The sequence below is a fragment of the Thunnus maccoyii genome, chromosome 10 (assembly GCF_910596095.1).
Source record: "Thunnus maccoyii chromosome 10, fThuMac1.1, whole genome shotgun sequence".
In the NCBI taxonomy this organism is placed as follows: Eukaryota; Metazoa; Chordata; class Actinopteri; order Scombriformes; family Scombridae; genus Thunnus; species Thunnus maccoyii.
In genome coordinates this window covers 28,352,586-28,369,498 of record NC_056542.1, presented here as the reverse complement: position 1 = coordinate 28,369,498, position 16,913 = coordinate 28,352,586, and the positions used below count along the sequence as shown (strand labels likewise).

The window sequence follows — 16,913 nt, the reverse complement described above, 5'->3', positions numbered from 1 at the left end:
TTGATAGTTTGTGGAGGAACATTTCTCTCACTTTTGTCACCATATCGTTTTCATCCCTTTGATGTTTTAAACCCAATAGTGAACGGTCAAGGACAGGCCTGGATTACTACAATGGATTACTACACTCCATACTCAACAAGGAAAAAAAGGATGGATGTGTAGATTTAAATTTGAATATATCAGGATATGAACGACAATATATCTTTAAGATGTGGCTTATATAGCACGAAATGAAAAAATCCTACCTGTCACCAAATATGATAAGACAAACATACATACATGTCATTGCTATATGGTTGTTTACTACAGCTGTATCTGATTTTCCCCCCCACAGCTCCCAAAAAGCATTTAAGAGTGTTAGTTATCACACTTCCAGTGACAACTGCCACGGGACACACACTACTTCACTCCAGCGCCGTCCGTCCTCAGTAAGGTTAATCTCCAGATCAAGCACACACACCATGCTTGTTTAGCTTTTTTTGACATGGCTCACTTCAAAGAAGGTAGCAAACATTGCCAAAAGGATGTCAGCTTTCTGCCTCGCACTAAAAGAGAAGATGTATACGAAGAAAAAAGTGATACTGAGGGGAAGTCTGCAGAAATGTCCTACTTACAGTACATGAGGTCATTATGACCCAGTTTTGCTTATGCAAGTGTCTGCTTGGGCTGGCGATTTCTCCCCCCACTCCTTCCCTCTCCCAGTATATTATCAGAGAGCCCACTCAACTAAATTCCCCCACTATTTTTTGTTGGGCCTGGAGAACCTCTTTAGCATACCAGGCTCGTATTATGACGAGGATAACAAAGGCGTATATCAACAGTTCCTTCCAATGGAGCGGAGTTTAAAAAAAGCTGGCGAGATAACATTAAAGGCACTACCTTGATCTCAGGCGAACATGTTAAGCCCTGTAACGAAACGTATTGGAAGTGTTTAATTACAGCCCGGGAAATGAAGCTACAAGATGATTCCTTAATTAAGCAGTGATTAAGGATTTTCTGCCTTCTATCTAACACAGTTTGCAATGCATTTTAAACACAATCGCCCAAGCAACCTCACAGGGAACAATGTCACAGGGCTTTGATGAAGTTTCCTGCACAAATGTCACTAGGAAAAAGCAGAGCAGAGGAAGAAGTGTTGTAGCAGCACTCCTTTGCTTACAGTAGTTAGATAAAACCTGGAATACAGAAGAATATGGAGACTCATTTTTACAGTTTTAAATGACATAGGAATTTTGACCTTTCTGATATAAAAATGGATTGATTGAGGTGCTCCATTTCATTCATGGAGGTCTACTATAAGTAATAGAGACTCTGCCTTGTTTCATCATTTGAATTGAAACCCTCTGCAGTCTTATCAAGGGAGACAGATTGTCAATGATCATCCTCAACATTATCGCCTAGATCATAATTTACATCTGGCTTAGGTTCCTTTCCCTGAGCAATCAAATGGAGATACTTAAGGTTGAGTGAGAGAAGGCTGAACAGAACAGAAGGGACGGGGAGGGCCGGGGAGCGAGGCGGCCTGCTGGGTGCAGGGTTGGCGGGCATGCAAGAGGAGCCAGTGAGCTGTTAAAATCAGCCCTATCGCTGCTTTATCAAAGGACAGCTCTCTAGCCAAATCGCAGTCACACGCAGCGTGCCACACATTCAGGTCAATAAGCTTATAGGCGATTTACACAAACAATTCCTCGAGCAAGGTAGCAACAAAGTCATATTGGCTTTTTCTCTCCCTTTTAGCATTGTCTCTGCCAAGGAAGCCCTTGAAAATGTCAATCTCTCGTGCGTGACTTTAAGGAGCTCAGAGCACTCTAATCCTGACCACTGAGTCTAGAGACAGGTCGCAATTTCTGCAAAATTGAGTATAAGTATTTTTAAGTCTTCATATAAGATTGCACAGTTCTATATGTTACTGAATTCTAGCCTCGATGACTTTAACCCACTGCCACTTTTCTAAACCCATCACAATCTTGCTAGAATTGGAGCTTTGCAATGATTTTCAGAATGTAATATTAGGGGGGATACACGCCATCCCCCCAGCATTGGTAGTGCTAGTCAGTTTATATTGCATATTTGGTTGTTGATGCAGATTATGCCGTAACAGATAAAGTCAATTCCAGGAAGCAACCTTTTTCACCAAAGTCAAGCATAGCTGTAAGACTTCTCTGCTATCGGAAAAATAGGTTTGAATTGCATGCAATTTGTGGCAGGCAGAGCACTCCAATGGAGGGAGGCTATTAGTGAAATGCCTTGCCACTGTCTCTTTAAATGCCAATAAATTCCCATCATTACAGAATCTGGCAGTTTTCCTCCCTGTCTGCAGCCTGGGTCTTTATCTCACTCTGCCTCAGTCTCTGAGCATGTAGATCTGGCCCAGTTAGATTGTCATACTTAACAAACATTAATGATTAATTTCCTCCACTGAGTCAAATGGGGCTAAAGGGATGACTCGATTCATCTTATCGCACCACAAATTAGCATTTCCCCATATTCTCCAGCATCAACTGTGCATTAAAATTCCACATTTACCATTCTGGGCACTGGCAGCTGTGGCGAAAGAGCCAAGGAGATCCTCCTCCTCTGTTGCTGAAGATTCTGATTACTTCTGTGTTACACAAAGAGTAGAATAATTAATTCTGCCAATTTCTGTTTGTTACTATATGTCTCTGACCGCTCGGAGTCAAATTACTCACTGAGAGGTTATTTGAAGGGTCAAGGTGGGCTTGTTACTTGCTATGTGAAGTCCTGGGTATGCAGTCCTGCATGTGCTTTCACTTTACACTTCCACTGTGATAAAATGTTTCTGCCTACTTTATAATTTCGTAATTTGAGGAGAAAGGTGCAGAAGAGTGCAAATATTCACATTTAGTGGTGCTTGATGTATCCTGACACATAAACACTCACAACGGCATCAGAATCAAATAGTTTGAGCTGGAAGAATTCATGTAATATCACTTCACAAGATGGTGTTTTACTTCTAGGAAATGAGACACATGAAATGACATGTAAATTTACTGTCAGAGCTAACTAAGGAAGTCATTTGTCACCAGACAACACTTGGAACGCACAAAGGGAACAGCTTGTGGCAACACCCTGTGCTGAACTTCACAGATAGCCAACAATAAAAGCGGGGGTAGAACAGCAAGGTGAAATTTCACAATTTCAGTAAAAAAGATGCCACTCGGTGTATATAAAAAAGGTATCTTTCTTACAATTATGGAGCCAGGTGTGTCAATGGAGTATAAATCTTTGCTGTGGAGTCACTTGTTCATCTTTTGGCTCTTCACAAGCAGAGCCCCATAAATGTGAAATTGACCGAGCAGAAGAAGTTGTTTGAGGTAAGATTCTGTTTTAATCGCAAGGGAAAGCCAAGGTTATTTCTTCAGATACATGCCTTTTTTTCACACAGAGCACTTGATAGGTAGGCAGACCCCCTCTAACTCCATGTATATTAAAACAGTGATCGTTCTTTTTGGGGCTCCACTATTCTACCAAACTGCTTCATTTCACACCCATGTATATTGTTTCAGGACCATTATGTGGAGTGGCACTGACAAGGTACACTTCATACATTTCAGAGCAGATGAGAGGTAGAGCTGTAACTGATGTACTCTCTAAAGAGTCTGCACCGTTTGCTCTATTATTGATAATATACTGTACATCAGTGGTGCCCACCCTGGGGGTCAGGAGCCTACCAAGGGACGCAACATAAATGTCCAGGGTTTCAGAATGATTAACAGAATCTCTGCTCCACTAATTTTTGTTGTTTCCTCATGAATTACTGGATAATTTCCTACTTAGACATCTAAAGATGAATCACATAAGAAACAAAAAAATCCTTGTTTTGTTGTTGTTGAAGAGATCACAATCTATTGACAGGTGCGACCGGTGATGGGGGCTCACAAACAGACAATGCTTTGTTTAGGGAATCACAAGCCAAAATGCTTAAAAAACACTTTTGGAGGAATATATATTGAAATATGTAACTTCTCCTGTTTGTCTGAAACATGTATTATACTCACAGTTTTCATTATTGTCATTTGTGTTGCCAGTTTAAAGCTAACAGGCCTCTGCATGTGATGCCAACAGCATCCAACAAATCACTTCTGTGAGAGGCACCAAAACCTATTGACAGCTATGACACCATTAACTAAATAGGTTATGAAGGTTATGGTTATTAAGGTTATGAACCATCACCAAATTTAGAGGTTTCCAAGCCTCAGACCAAGATGGGACGTCAAGGTGCTCCATGCACTTATCTGGGGAGTCCCTTTTCTGCAAGGGTAAGGCAAATGGCTAAGTCTTTGGTGGCATTCAACTTCTTGACCTTTGCGCCTTTAAGCGGCTTTGCTACTTCACCGCACTCTGATCAAAGTTAATAAGTGCTTCATATGTTAATGAAAATTGGTACTCCTCTTTGTGTTCCTACAGCTTTTTAATACCTATTATAGACTGAAACTTTTAATGGAGGTTTTAGGTCCCCCTGACAAGCCCATTTCAGAGAGTGACTACACAGATACAAGGCTAAGCTAAGACCAGAGAGTCACTGCTCAGTGGAGGAACCTTACACGGGAGACCTTATTCTCCGGGAAGCAGCAGAAGATAAAGGCCATGGGATGAGTGGCTGCTTTAAAACCCACGTTCAAGTCCGCACAGGGCTAATTACAGCACGCCATCACATTTGAGAGGGTTTAGTTAATCAAGGGGGCTCTCTTTTTCCTCCTATAGTCGAGGAATAACACACTTAAACCATTTAATGCCGCCAGGATTGCGTCCTGTTTAATTCACAGCAGTTTCACATAAGTGGGGTAAATTTAAGCCACACTGACATTAGTTTTAAACAGATCTAATTGAGGAAGGGATCATGGAGAAAATGGCTACACCTGATGATGGTGCACAACTTGCCATGAGGAAAAAAAGAAATTTGGATAGTACATCATTTGGGTCTTAGAAGGCAATAGGAGACTTAGCTACTGTAAGCTTAGATAGCAAATTAATACAAAAAAATCTGACTAGTAGGGCTTGTGTATGACAAGGAACAGATTACCAGTGTCCCCGAAAAGTAGCATTTGACATTTTGGATTGCTATTTAGTGTTGACTTTATTCATAAACATGGGGAACGAAAAGTAGATTTGAGGCCCAGTCCCTCACATGGTTTTATCCAAAACAATGGGAATATCAAATGTCTCTGACGAGCTTCTTTGAAGATTTTCAGAAGTTGTACTTTTTTTTTTTTTTTACTTGCCGCAACCACCAATGTGTACTGCACCATCTATTTCATAGCTACTGGGCTATTGCAAGACCATACATTCTACTTTGAAGTTTGAGTAAGGACATAGAGACAAAGGCTAAAGCAAACGAGGCGTTGCTGGTAATTGCAATTTCCAAACAATTGTGCCATTCAAATTTTCCCTGAGAACAAAAGGAAGACATTATTGATACGATTACTGGGGCATAGCCTACCTGAAACATGAAAGATTTATTTTTCTTCAATAATGTAATCCCACGAGGCACATCAGTTTAGAAGTGTGAAGAAATAATTCTAAACAATTTTCCCTTTGAAAGGAGAAAGAAGAGGCAGACATTCAAAGCATTGGTTCTTCATTAAAAAGTCAAATTTATGGCATCCGTGCGCCAGTAAGAGTGGGGACACCTGGGGTAGCGAAAGCCACGCGACCGGGGGGTAGGAAGAGGGTGGGGGTTGGGGGATGGGTGTGTGTGGGGGGGGGGAGGCGGGACAACTCTGTCATCTTCACACTGTAACCTGGAGCAGACCACAAATTAGCTCCTGTGATGGCAAGGTGTGACCGAAATGAAACAAACACACAAAGAAGCAATCTAATTGAATTGGAGTTCAAAGAGGACTCGGGCGCATTTGGCGATGCTAGGCGCTTTATAGTGCTGGACCTCCGAGCAGTAGCAGGTGCTGCTGAGTGTTCACAGAGCTTTAGCGTCGGCTCAAAGGGAAGTGCCACGCTCTCCAGTGCATTGGTGTACCGTAGCACACCTTCACAGCACTATCACAGAGGGAGAGCCAGTGTTGCCGATGCCATCTCTCTCTCAGATCAAACCACTGCTCTTGGGTGGATTGCGGGGATCAAATATCAAAATAGATAGTTTCAACTCTAGGCAGTGATGCCGGAGAAATTCTGATACGGATACAAGTTCTGCCAGGTTTGATTTGAGCATGTTGAGGAATTTTATTAGACGCCATTGGCAGGAGTTTAACTTATTTTTGATGCTTGGCACAAGGGTTGGCTTAACATATTGTCTCGTGTTAGCTATTAAAAAGAGAGCACTGTACACTGCTTGTGGAAAACGGCTTTTGGAGTTTCGGTTTAAAATAAGTAAATGATCCTCACCTTTGTTGCAGAAGTACTCCATGTCCTCGCAGCTCATGTTCTCAGTTTCAAACTCGGTAGAGAAGTTCTCTTCCACTGAGAACTCGTCTTTGGCCAAGAGCTCGTTCTCCTCGGAGACACACTCCTCCTCCTCTTCCTCCAGGCCATCCTCCAGAGGACCTGAGGGAACACGCACACACATACAGACACACACATACAAACACACAAGGGAGATGTTCAGTAGTTTCATCACATCCTTCAGGCTTTCAAGACAAAAAAAAAAAAGAAAACTTCTGCTTCTCCTTGTTTCTTTTGTTGAAATACTACAAATGCAGATGCAATTGAACACGCAGCACGGCGCTGTACTGTCTATACACTCCATGCTCAGATATTCAAAATAGACAAAGATTAGGCCATGTTAATAAAGAATATTATTTTACCATCATATTTCACAAAGGTCTTTCCATTATGGCAATTGAAAAGGACCTATGAGACTGTGTGTTTTCTGAAAAACAAGCTGATATGCAGCCAAGGTGAGCGTTGATGTTAATCCCGCTACCTGCAAAGCAAAACCTCACACAGACTGAAAGAAAAAAAAAAAGTTCCTTTCCAGACTTTTCATACAGGCATCAGCATGGGAGGAGGAAAGAAAATACTTTTATTAATTTGTTAGCCTTATCACAGGGTACAATGTTGATTTTCCATTTACATTCCATGCCTCCGGGTAATACACCAGTGCAATCTTAAAGGAGACACTTTTCCGTGTGATTAATTTTTCCCCCCTCTGTGCAATATTATTTCTTTAAATCTAAATGATTTCAGAGTTTTGCTTGTAGCTGTACATCTCTTTTGGTATTTGCATATTACCATTTTGCTTCAATCAAGGGCGTTGATGGAATTACTGTACTGCTACCTGAATTGTATTAGCTCTGAAAAACATCTCACCCGGCATTTGAATGTTATTAAGATAATGTGCATCTTGCACACCTCTCCTTCACACCACAACATGTCTCCAATGTCTGCACATGAATTACCATAGCAAAGAAGTGATGGAACACTTCAAGTTTAAGGTTAGTTTGTATTTGAAATAATACAGTCCAGGCAAGAAATCTGTGTCATTTCCACCAAAAAAAAAAGCCTCCTTCTCGAGCTGTGTTTAAACTGAGAGTGAATAATCATATCAAAAGTGCTGTCATCACTGCCTGCTAGATGTGGGTGCTGTCTCCATTTCTGCCTGTCACACATGAGCTATGTTGCAGCCTCTTGTGCATCATCCTGGAGCTCAAACAGAGTACACTGATATCCTCTCGACACCTTTCAATGTGTTTGTTCTATTGTAGCGGGAGTGAGCCCCTCAGCTTTAATAAAGCAATAATTTCAGTTCAGAAAGTGGGGCTGGTGTGCCTCTCCTGTTTCTCTTTCTTCCCGCACCGAGCCTCATAAAAGACCCCCCTGATGTCCACAAACTGCTTGCTCTTTTCATTAGTCTTATAAATTACTCCTTTGTAGAGGCCTACATCTGCAGGAGCCCTGGACATGAAAAGAATTAGCACACAGATCTCTAATAGACACTGCAGAGGCAGAGTGCTGCTTTTAAATTAGGATACAGTTTTATGATCTTATCTGATGCCTTCTGCTGATTCGCTGAGGAGTGAAGCGAGGCATGAAGTGACTCGATGAGTCTACCATCGCTTAAGATGATACTGAGAGATATATATCGCAGTATCAAGGGGAGATTGTATGACTGGCGTTAAAAGCTCCTGCCAAGGCAATTGAAGACAGTGTGAAAGAAAGCGGGAAAATACATTTCTATACACACACTCTGTACACATTCCATTACACAGCTGAATAAGAACTGTGTGTACAACTAAACGATTCCTCCTCTGTTGCCGGCAAATACAGCAGCACTATTGCACCATAGAAAATAGACCTACAGTGTTGCGCGATAATAAGGGTAAAGAGAGATTAAAGATAAACTTCATGGTCAATAAGACACAAAGATTAGGTAGATAAGATGAGATAGAATTGAGGTTTAATAGACTCAGAATAAGGGCATCTCACTTCCCCACTCTAACAGTAACTAAATGGAGCATTTTTAAACTGATACGGAGATACTGGAGGCCTTGCTGAATATGAAAAAATGAAATACTCCACACAGTCAGAGACATTAAAGGGGGTCTGATGGCTACTTCTTGGGGACTGCGTAGATTACCAAAGTTTGTTCGCATTCTCACATGTTTAGTTTATTATACAGTATTCATTGCATGGAGAGACCTGAAATTATTTCAGAGACAGCAATGATAAGAATAATGACTTTCTAAACGACTAGCACCACACTCCTAACTCATTTTCTGATAGTGGCGTTCCTGCTATATTTAGTTGTGTACTGTTTAAAATCCTGTCACATTCACTGTGTGACCCGCGCTTGTTGGTGCATTTCTATAGGGTCTGCTGGCGAATTGGGCCAGAGGAATGTCTGCTGCTTCACCCTCTTATCAAGCCTCCTCTGGAGTTCAGATGGCCAATGACACCGCAGAGAGAGCGTCTGCATTTCACTTCGCCATAGAAAACAACACAATCTGCTTTGGAAGGGAGCGCTCATTACAACAGATGCAAAAATCTGCAAAAAGCAGGGAATTTAAGTCAGGAGGTGATCTTGGAAGTAATCACGCAGCAGAAATATTGTACGGTACTTTTTGGGAAATCTATGTGATGTCTTTCATGCTTTCCAATTATTTTATCTGTCTTGTTTTCGCAATGTTATCTGGGAAGACTGTTCTGCTCCATGTGGTTGTCTTAAACTATCATACTGTTTACAAAAGAAAACCAAACCACCATCACATGGCAACTTTTTAGAATTTTGAAATCGCTTTCACAACACCCATTAACTACATTTTGTAAACCCCCACTTCTGAGCAAATCAGTGTGCAGTTAGATTTGTTACATTTTCAAAACCACACAAGAACAGAATAATTTAGTGCTGAACTGATCTGCCAGAAAATCGATAGACCATCATTTCTCCTGCCTATCATTGATTCAATGATTCCAGTCTTTTACTGTAAATGCCTGATTTGCTGCTTTTCTCTGTTTTATGTCCTTGTAAATGATATGCCTTTAGGTATTGGATATTTGGTTGGACAAAACAAGCACATTCCTCAGGACTTGTAAAGGTAAAAAGATAAATGATAATAAATACTAAATAAAAATATTCCTTAATTTCTTAATTTAATTTTTAAAAAATCAGACTTTTTAAAAAATTATTTTTGCTTTTTTTTCTCATGAAATCCTGGACACAGACCTCTTAAAGTCCTCCAGATTGGAGGATCACTCTGATGAAATTATTCATATTCTTCACTGAGGCTATAATCTGTGATGAGGGGTCACAAGTAGATTTTACTTCATTTAAAGGGGTCACAAGCCATTAAAAGGTTGGGAACCATTCAACTAAACAATTAATCAATGAATCATGAAAATAATCATTAGATTAATAAAGAGAACAATCATTAGCCACAGCCCAGAAGTACGTATCTTTACAGCTGACAGCTAAACCGATAAGACTTTCAAGTGTAAATTCATCAACTTCACTTTCTTTACAGAGGATGGGTTTGCCAGCACAAGGATTCATATTTGCAGAATTTAACTAGGATGTTTTAGGAAACTGCACCCTGTCTGAACTTCCCCTCAATCAGGGTTAGTGTCCAGGTATCCCTGCCCACATCACAATCCTGTCATCCACACTCTCCGCCCTGAACTGTATCATCCACATTCATCAGGCTCTTCCTCTGCCGACTAGAGAAAGAAATCTCAGCCCTGTTCAAACAGTCATGCAGCAGGAGCAGCAGGCAGGAGCAGCCAATGCTAATAGAGACATTGGTAGCTGAATGCAGGCTTGATCACAGTGGCTCTTTTGTTCATGGCATGGCCTCTGTCTGATAGGGATCGGCCATGCGGAGTGGAGCTCCGGAGAGGGATATGGTAATGCCCCCACTGAGTCTATAAAATGGGGTGATACTCTGAGACCATATGATGGACAGAGGATTAATGAGTCACAGAGGAAGGGGAGCAGGGAAGAGAAGAGTACGGACAGAGGTGGTGGAAGGAGCATATCTTTCAGGAAAACACTCGGTACATGAGTCCATGCCTCAGTGGACTAAAACAGAAAATGTAAAAAACTCACAGATGTGCCAACCTTGCCTCCGAAAACTCACACTGAAAAAAAAAGAGCACTAAACAAATATATGTGTGTATGTGTGCCTCGAAACTGTATGAGTGACTGCTAATTTCATGGCATGCTTTTTCAGCCGTCCGCAATGTGGGGAGCTTGTGGCCGGGCTGTGATAGCGATACCTCACATTATCAGCAGGCTCCACAGTGTGATGTGTGGATCACAAACCCAGCCTCCTCTATAGCTCCCTAATTAGAGGTGAGGTAATTGAATCTGACAGAACAAAGCGGCAGATCTCTATAAGCATGAAAATCATTTTTGCTCCCACCTATACAGTTTTTCATCCAAAAGGTCCATTGAAAATGTGTCCAAGCTGGCCTGGGGATAAAACGTAGCACCTGAGACTAAACATGAATGCATAATGCAGCCCTAAAATCCAACAGGGCCACACAGCTCAACCCCTGCCAACTCCGCTCCCTGTGACTGGCCCTTTGTGCCAACACTGATACTGGGCCTTCCTCACTTCCAGGTTAACAGACACATACTCTGCAGAACTCTTCAAACTTATGTGGGGGAGGAAATGCAGAAATATAGACTTTGTCTCAAGTTGCAAGTACACTGTGAGCCAGGTAGGCTTAGATACACATTCATATGTTTACCCCCACAACTGGAGAAAAGAAAAGGATAAACACAGCAAACTGTGAAAATAGAAAAAAAAACAATTTTGTCTCATCTTGCATGATGGGTCGGGAAGTGTGAGAGAGAAGAGAAAGAGAAGGAGGAGAAAGTGGAGAGAGGCAAGAAGAGACTGGGGGCCATATTCTCTCCTCAGCTCTAATGACCTTTGGGAAGCAGAGGGCTCCCTTAGCCTTGGAGGAGACTTAATGTATATGTTACAGGGCTCAAGCCTCTAATTTAATCCTTGATCACTGTAATGAAATAGATACCATTTATGCAACTCTTAATAGCTTAATATGCTACAGGAACCCTCAAAGGAATTTTTCATTTCAAACATCTTTTTTCATACTGTGTAAATCTTACAAAAAAAGAGCCTTTTTTTCCAAGTTGTACACTCTGTGATCAAACTAAATGTGGAGCTAATGCTGTAACACAAGTCAGAAGTAAATTACCATTTGTATATTGTCTGTGAATGGCTATGCTTGTGTGTGTATGTGTGTGTAAATGTGTGTGTGTGTGTGCTGGGAGGAGCATGGAACAGCTTCAGTGGAGACTGATGCGTTCTCAGAGCTGCAGTCTGTGACCAAGAATAAGCAATGGTATTGTTTAACTTGATTTTCCGGTTGCTAAGCAATGTAATTCTCATGATTAGAAATGGCTGCCTTCCTAAATTCGGGCACTTACAATCAACAGTCAACAAACTGCTTGAAAACTCAGCACAAGCGCTCGTCTGGAAATTGCGGTGAGAGAGAGGGAGGGCGGGTTCACCGGGGGATGAATAAATGTATTCACATCCTTGTAAAACGCGCGCGCGTACGAACACGTACAGGAACGTAGCCACCCTCATGTGAGGCTGCAGCGCTGGAGATGACAAGACATCCAAATGCAATCTGATGACATCATGCATTTAGATGGCCCACTAAGTTTACATTACTGTACATTTATGCTTTATGCAGCAAGAGTGAGACACACCCATCGGCTGGGAAAAAGTATCGCTGTCACTATCACTATGTTTGGCCATTCTTCATGACAGCTTGTGAAAGTGTTACCCAGGCGCAGAATAATGTTATTCTCTAAGTCACATATTTATTTTTTGCATTTTCTCAAACACTGTTAACATTATTCTGTCGAGTATCTTATTCCAATCAGACACAACGTTGGATCCCAGCATGTTTGCAGAGTTGCTAAGTTCTGTGTTGTTGCGCCCAGTGTTTCTGTCTGGACTGTTGAAGGGGAATAACACGCTCTTACTTCTTTATCCAATGAATTTGAATTGGAATGGCATGAAAACATGCTGGCATTTGACTATGCCATTAAAATGCTGGAGGCACCTCTGAGCGTGCCCGAGGGCTTCAGCAGATGCCAGCCAGTTTCTCTGTGGAGTTAGCTGGGTCCTGCTTCACTCCACCGCCTCTACTTGTCTCTCTAGAGTTTACAGAGACACACATACACAGACACACACGTCCAAGTGGACACTGGTACCATGTTTGGTCCATAAAAGTCACAAAGCTTGTCCTCCAAGTAATAGGGTCTTTGCTAATGCCTCTCTTGCAGGGTAACATTTGCTTTGCAGGGGAAACGAACACATTAAAATGCAGTTTAAAAGGCCAGTATGCTGTATTTCAGCATCCTCAAGTTCTTCCTGTTGCTACAGTTCTGGCTGGATGATTTATTAGTGTCATTCTGTTACTTATAAGGAAATAAAAGTTAACCATGTGCCTGTACACCAGATGTGACAGCTGAAACAAAGCAGGTAAAATATGTGTGGTCTTAATTACTGGTTTATAAGCGAGCTTTTCACTAGAACGTTCACTTTTAATGAAGCCATTGAGTGAGGCTCCTCCAGGGAGCTATCATGGTTAAGTGGGAGCATCCATCTTCAGCCATTGGCTCGTCTGCAGACGAGTGGAGGCTCTGTCTACAGCACGCTCACCTCATATTGGCTCACTTTATCTCCACTAAGTAAAGTCTGCTGGAAGGTGGTAACAGTGGCAAGAAAAGACTTTTCTCCAGCAGCTCTGATGAGGCTGAGGGAGTTTTCATCCTGTAGAGGCACTCAGCACTTCACTGTCTTAAGCGTTTAATAAGATGCTGCTGTTTAACCTGAAAAAGCATCATATTCATCACATTCAGTGGCCTGCGAGTCTGTGGGGGTTGAAATAGCAATATTGTAAACGTTAAAACTGTCTCTGCAACAATTAGCTTTTAGTGGAGCATCATTTCAAAGAATTTAATGGGAAGCTTTCAGAAAAAAAGAAAAATGATTACTGTATCAAATAATGTAGATAAAACAATATTTCCCCATCAAGGAATTTCTATGAAATGGATATATCTAAGATGTCAATTTCATTCCAGTATTACGGAGGATGGGGGGTTCCTTTTGCAATAAATTCTTCATTAATTCAATTCTAATTTGCCTCTGGTTCCTATTTCTACTATTGATAGTTCCACTTCTTAATACCTCGGATAAGGGGGAGAAAATCATTGCAATAACTCAGTGGAGACTGTGAGCTGAAGATATGATCTAAATATTACCAATGCCAAAAGAAGTGTGAAGTCTGATGAACATTTCAAAAGAACAATTCTTTATGGATCAGCTAAATCTTTTCCACTTTTTAATTAAAAGTAAAGAAAATAGAAGTTAATTATCCTGTAAAGATTAGCTGGTGGGCATCTTTCTGTAAATTAGTTCTAATTAAAAGGAAATTGTCAAATGACATTCAAAGCACTGTCCTTTAAAACACAGACCGAGATGGGCTTTTTCCCCCTCCTCCCACCCTCCTCCCACCCCACCCACCCCCACCACAGCCTCTCTCCTAATTCTTGATCTGCCCATGTGAAGCTTCTTGCTAGAAGATTAGGATTCTGCCAGTGCTTCAGACAGCACACACACACTCCCTGCTCCCTGGATAGCAGGCCTCTAGCACACTGTGAAATACTGTTGCATCAATGGGGAGCTAGTGGCTGTTAGAGATAAATACTCCTCATTGATAAATGATTGCACTGATTAGCTGCTTGGGTTAGAATTGGGCCGATTTTGGCTTTTGATGAAATATTTGATATTGGTGATGTGCACCAATCTAGTGTAAAAACACTCTGGAAAACCTGCAGTGAAGTAAAATATTTCTTTGCACTTTAGACATGTTTTTAATTTCTAAATATTCCCATACTTGAATAAGGGGGAGATGGCACATTTACTACCATTCTAAGAATATTAAAATTTGGGTAAAATATTAAAATTTGTGGCATAAAATAGTTACATTTGAGATGAGCATGTGATTTTAGTTATGGTATAAGTAACATAATTTCAAATGTATCATTTAGGGCTGCATCTAATGATTATTTTCATTATCGATATATGCTGATTATTTTCAAATTGTCGGTCAGAAAATAGTTAAAAATGTCCGTCACAAGTTCTCAGAACCCAGAGCAAAACATCACGTGGAGCACAATGTTTTCAGATTGCTTGTTTTGTCTCACCAACAGCCCAAAACCCAAAGATACTTCATGTTTTGGAATATGCAAATGTTTGTCATTTTTGCTCGAGATATGACTTAAAAAGATTATTTGATAATCAAAATAGCTGCTATCTATTTATTCAACTGACTAACTGATTAATCGACTAATCACTTCAGCTCTAATATCATTATCAGCCTTCAAAGATGTCTTTAGTTAAACTTTGCATGATATACTTTCCTGCCATCAAAAACAAAACAAAAAAACCCAAACAAAAGAAGACGAAGCCACAGCACTTAACCAAACATCTACTATCATCACTTCACCAATAAATGATGAATCAGACTCCTCTCTTATGGGTGTACTGTAGCTTTCATCTGATTTCATGTGGATTTCATCATTCATTGTCTGGCTCGGCTGTTGCTCCCATCCACTCGCATTGTATCAAACCAGATTCCAGCAGAAGCCTGACAGAAGAGAGAGGAAAACAGTGCTGAAGCCCTTCCATCTGCTCCGGCTAATGATGATGCTCTCCCTGGCCTGGAGCAGAACTGTGCGAGGGAGATTTACACCCATAATACCCTTGGGGCTCTGGAGCTGCACCGTGCTCCAAAACACCGTCACTCCATCACTTTCTATATGATAGCAGGCAGAGCAGGTAACAATGGACCAGCAACAATGTCTTTTTGTATTACTGACAAGTGCCTTATTTGGTTGACATAACCTGACTCGGTGTCTGAGGAGTGGCACTAAGCACACAGGAAAATGGATGACAGCTACACCATTGAGACATTGTGCAGTTGCAACAATCATACCAGACTATGTTTTAAAAAAAAAAAAAAAAATACCCAGCAGTGTGTGTGATATGAGGCAAGCAAGAGCAGCAATGACTGACGGAGAGGTGGCTGTCTTTCCGATACACTAATTGGAATGATGGCAAGAAGGGAAATCAGGCATCACAGTGAGCTAAACTGAACGGAAATGCCTTTCCCCATTTACTCTATTATAAAGGTTTATAAGTTGTAATTTCCCTTCAATTTGGGAGCTTTAGACCCACTTTAAAGCTCTGTGTGGGACTAGCCTTGACATATATCTCCTAAAACAAGTGAGTTAAATGGTGAGAGGCAGAAAGAAGACTATATGCATGTGTGCGTGTGTATGCGTGTGTGTGTGTGTGTGAGAGAGAGAGAGACTCAGGCAGGGGGAGATGTAGAGAGCACTACTCCTCAGGGATTGAGTGTTCACACACAGTAAATGGAAGTGGCACAGCTCTGACCTTTGAGCCACAGCATACGAGTAAAGTGAAGGCGCTGTCAAAATATTGCTTCAGAAATGACAATCCACCTCGCCAGTCCCAAGTCTTGACATGGCAGGCAAGTGGAGAGCCGTAACCTGCTGATCCCGACATTACAAATGAGGGGATTATCATGACAACAAACCGCAACTCGACACACTGCATACCCTAAAGATATTCTGGCATTGCCCCTTATTATCAGCAATGTCCCACACAGATAGCCAGCGATGACATTTAGAGCCGGCACCAAAAATCGAAAGGAATGAGAGCCGATGTGTCAGAATCCGTAATAAAATTTCAAATCGGGCTTTGCAAAATAACTTATTACCATCAGCATCAACTTTCCTGTTCTGATATTAAGCTTACACTGTTTCTGAACTTGGAATTTGGCAGTGGAGCAGCTGCCACGCATCTTCATTTACATCCATGTAATACTCAAGTCCACAGAGAATAACTGAATCGTAAAGAATACCAAAATATCACGAGCAAATTACTAGTGCTCTGAGAGGAAGCTTGGGAGGAACAAAGACAGGCAGCCATAATTATATCTTGGCGTGTATGGCATGTCAATGGGCCACCTTCGTTCTGGAGGGCATTCCCCTGGGCCCCTCAGGCATCAAAATGATGTCCAAATTATTTTGTGCTCTATTGCAGCATGGCGTGATTATCATATTTACTGGTGGTGCATTATGACAACATTGATGTTTACACCTGTCTCTGTGAGAAGGCAAGGTTTACACTCTGTAATTTAGCAAATGTACAGTATGCATATGAGCTTGTTGGCAGGGATTTAAATTAGGTCAGGAATGGAATACATCAATAGCAACCCATATGTGCATCTTTCTCTTTCTTTTTTTCTCCCTCCCCTCCCCAGCCTTCTTTGCTCAGAAGCTTGGCGATGAAGCAGCTTGACGACTGCAGAAGTGTGATATGTGCAAATCACATTTGCAGATGAGCTTGAAACTCCCTTTTAATATTCAG

General features: G+C 41.3%; 1 protein-coding gene across 3 annotated transcripts in view; it reads right to left on the bottom strand.

Annotated features, from left to right (window-relative positions):
• Positions 1–16,913, bottom strand: part of zfpm2a (zinc finger protein, FOG family member 2a) — a 118,622-nt gene that overhangs the window by 80,063 nt on the left and 21,646 nt on the right. For all 3 annotated transcript variants that reach the window (XM_042424589.1, XM_042424590.1, XM_042424588.1), the window contains one exon: positions 6,361–6,519. In XM_042424589.1, the coding sequence (XP_042280523.1) occupies positions 6,361–6,519 (159 nt within the window). The remainder of the gene's footprint in view (positions 1–6,360; positions 6,520–16,913) is intronic.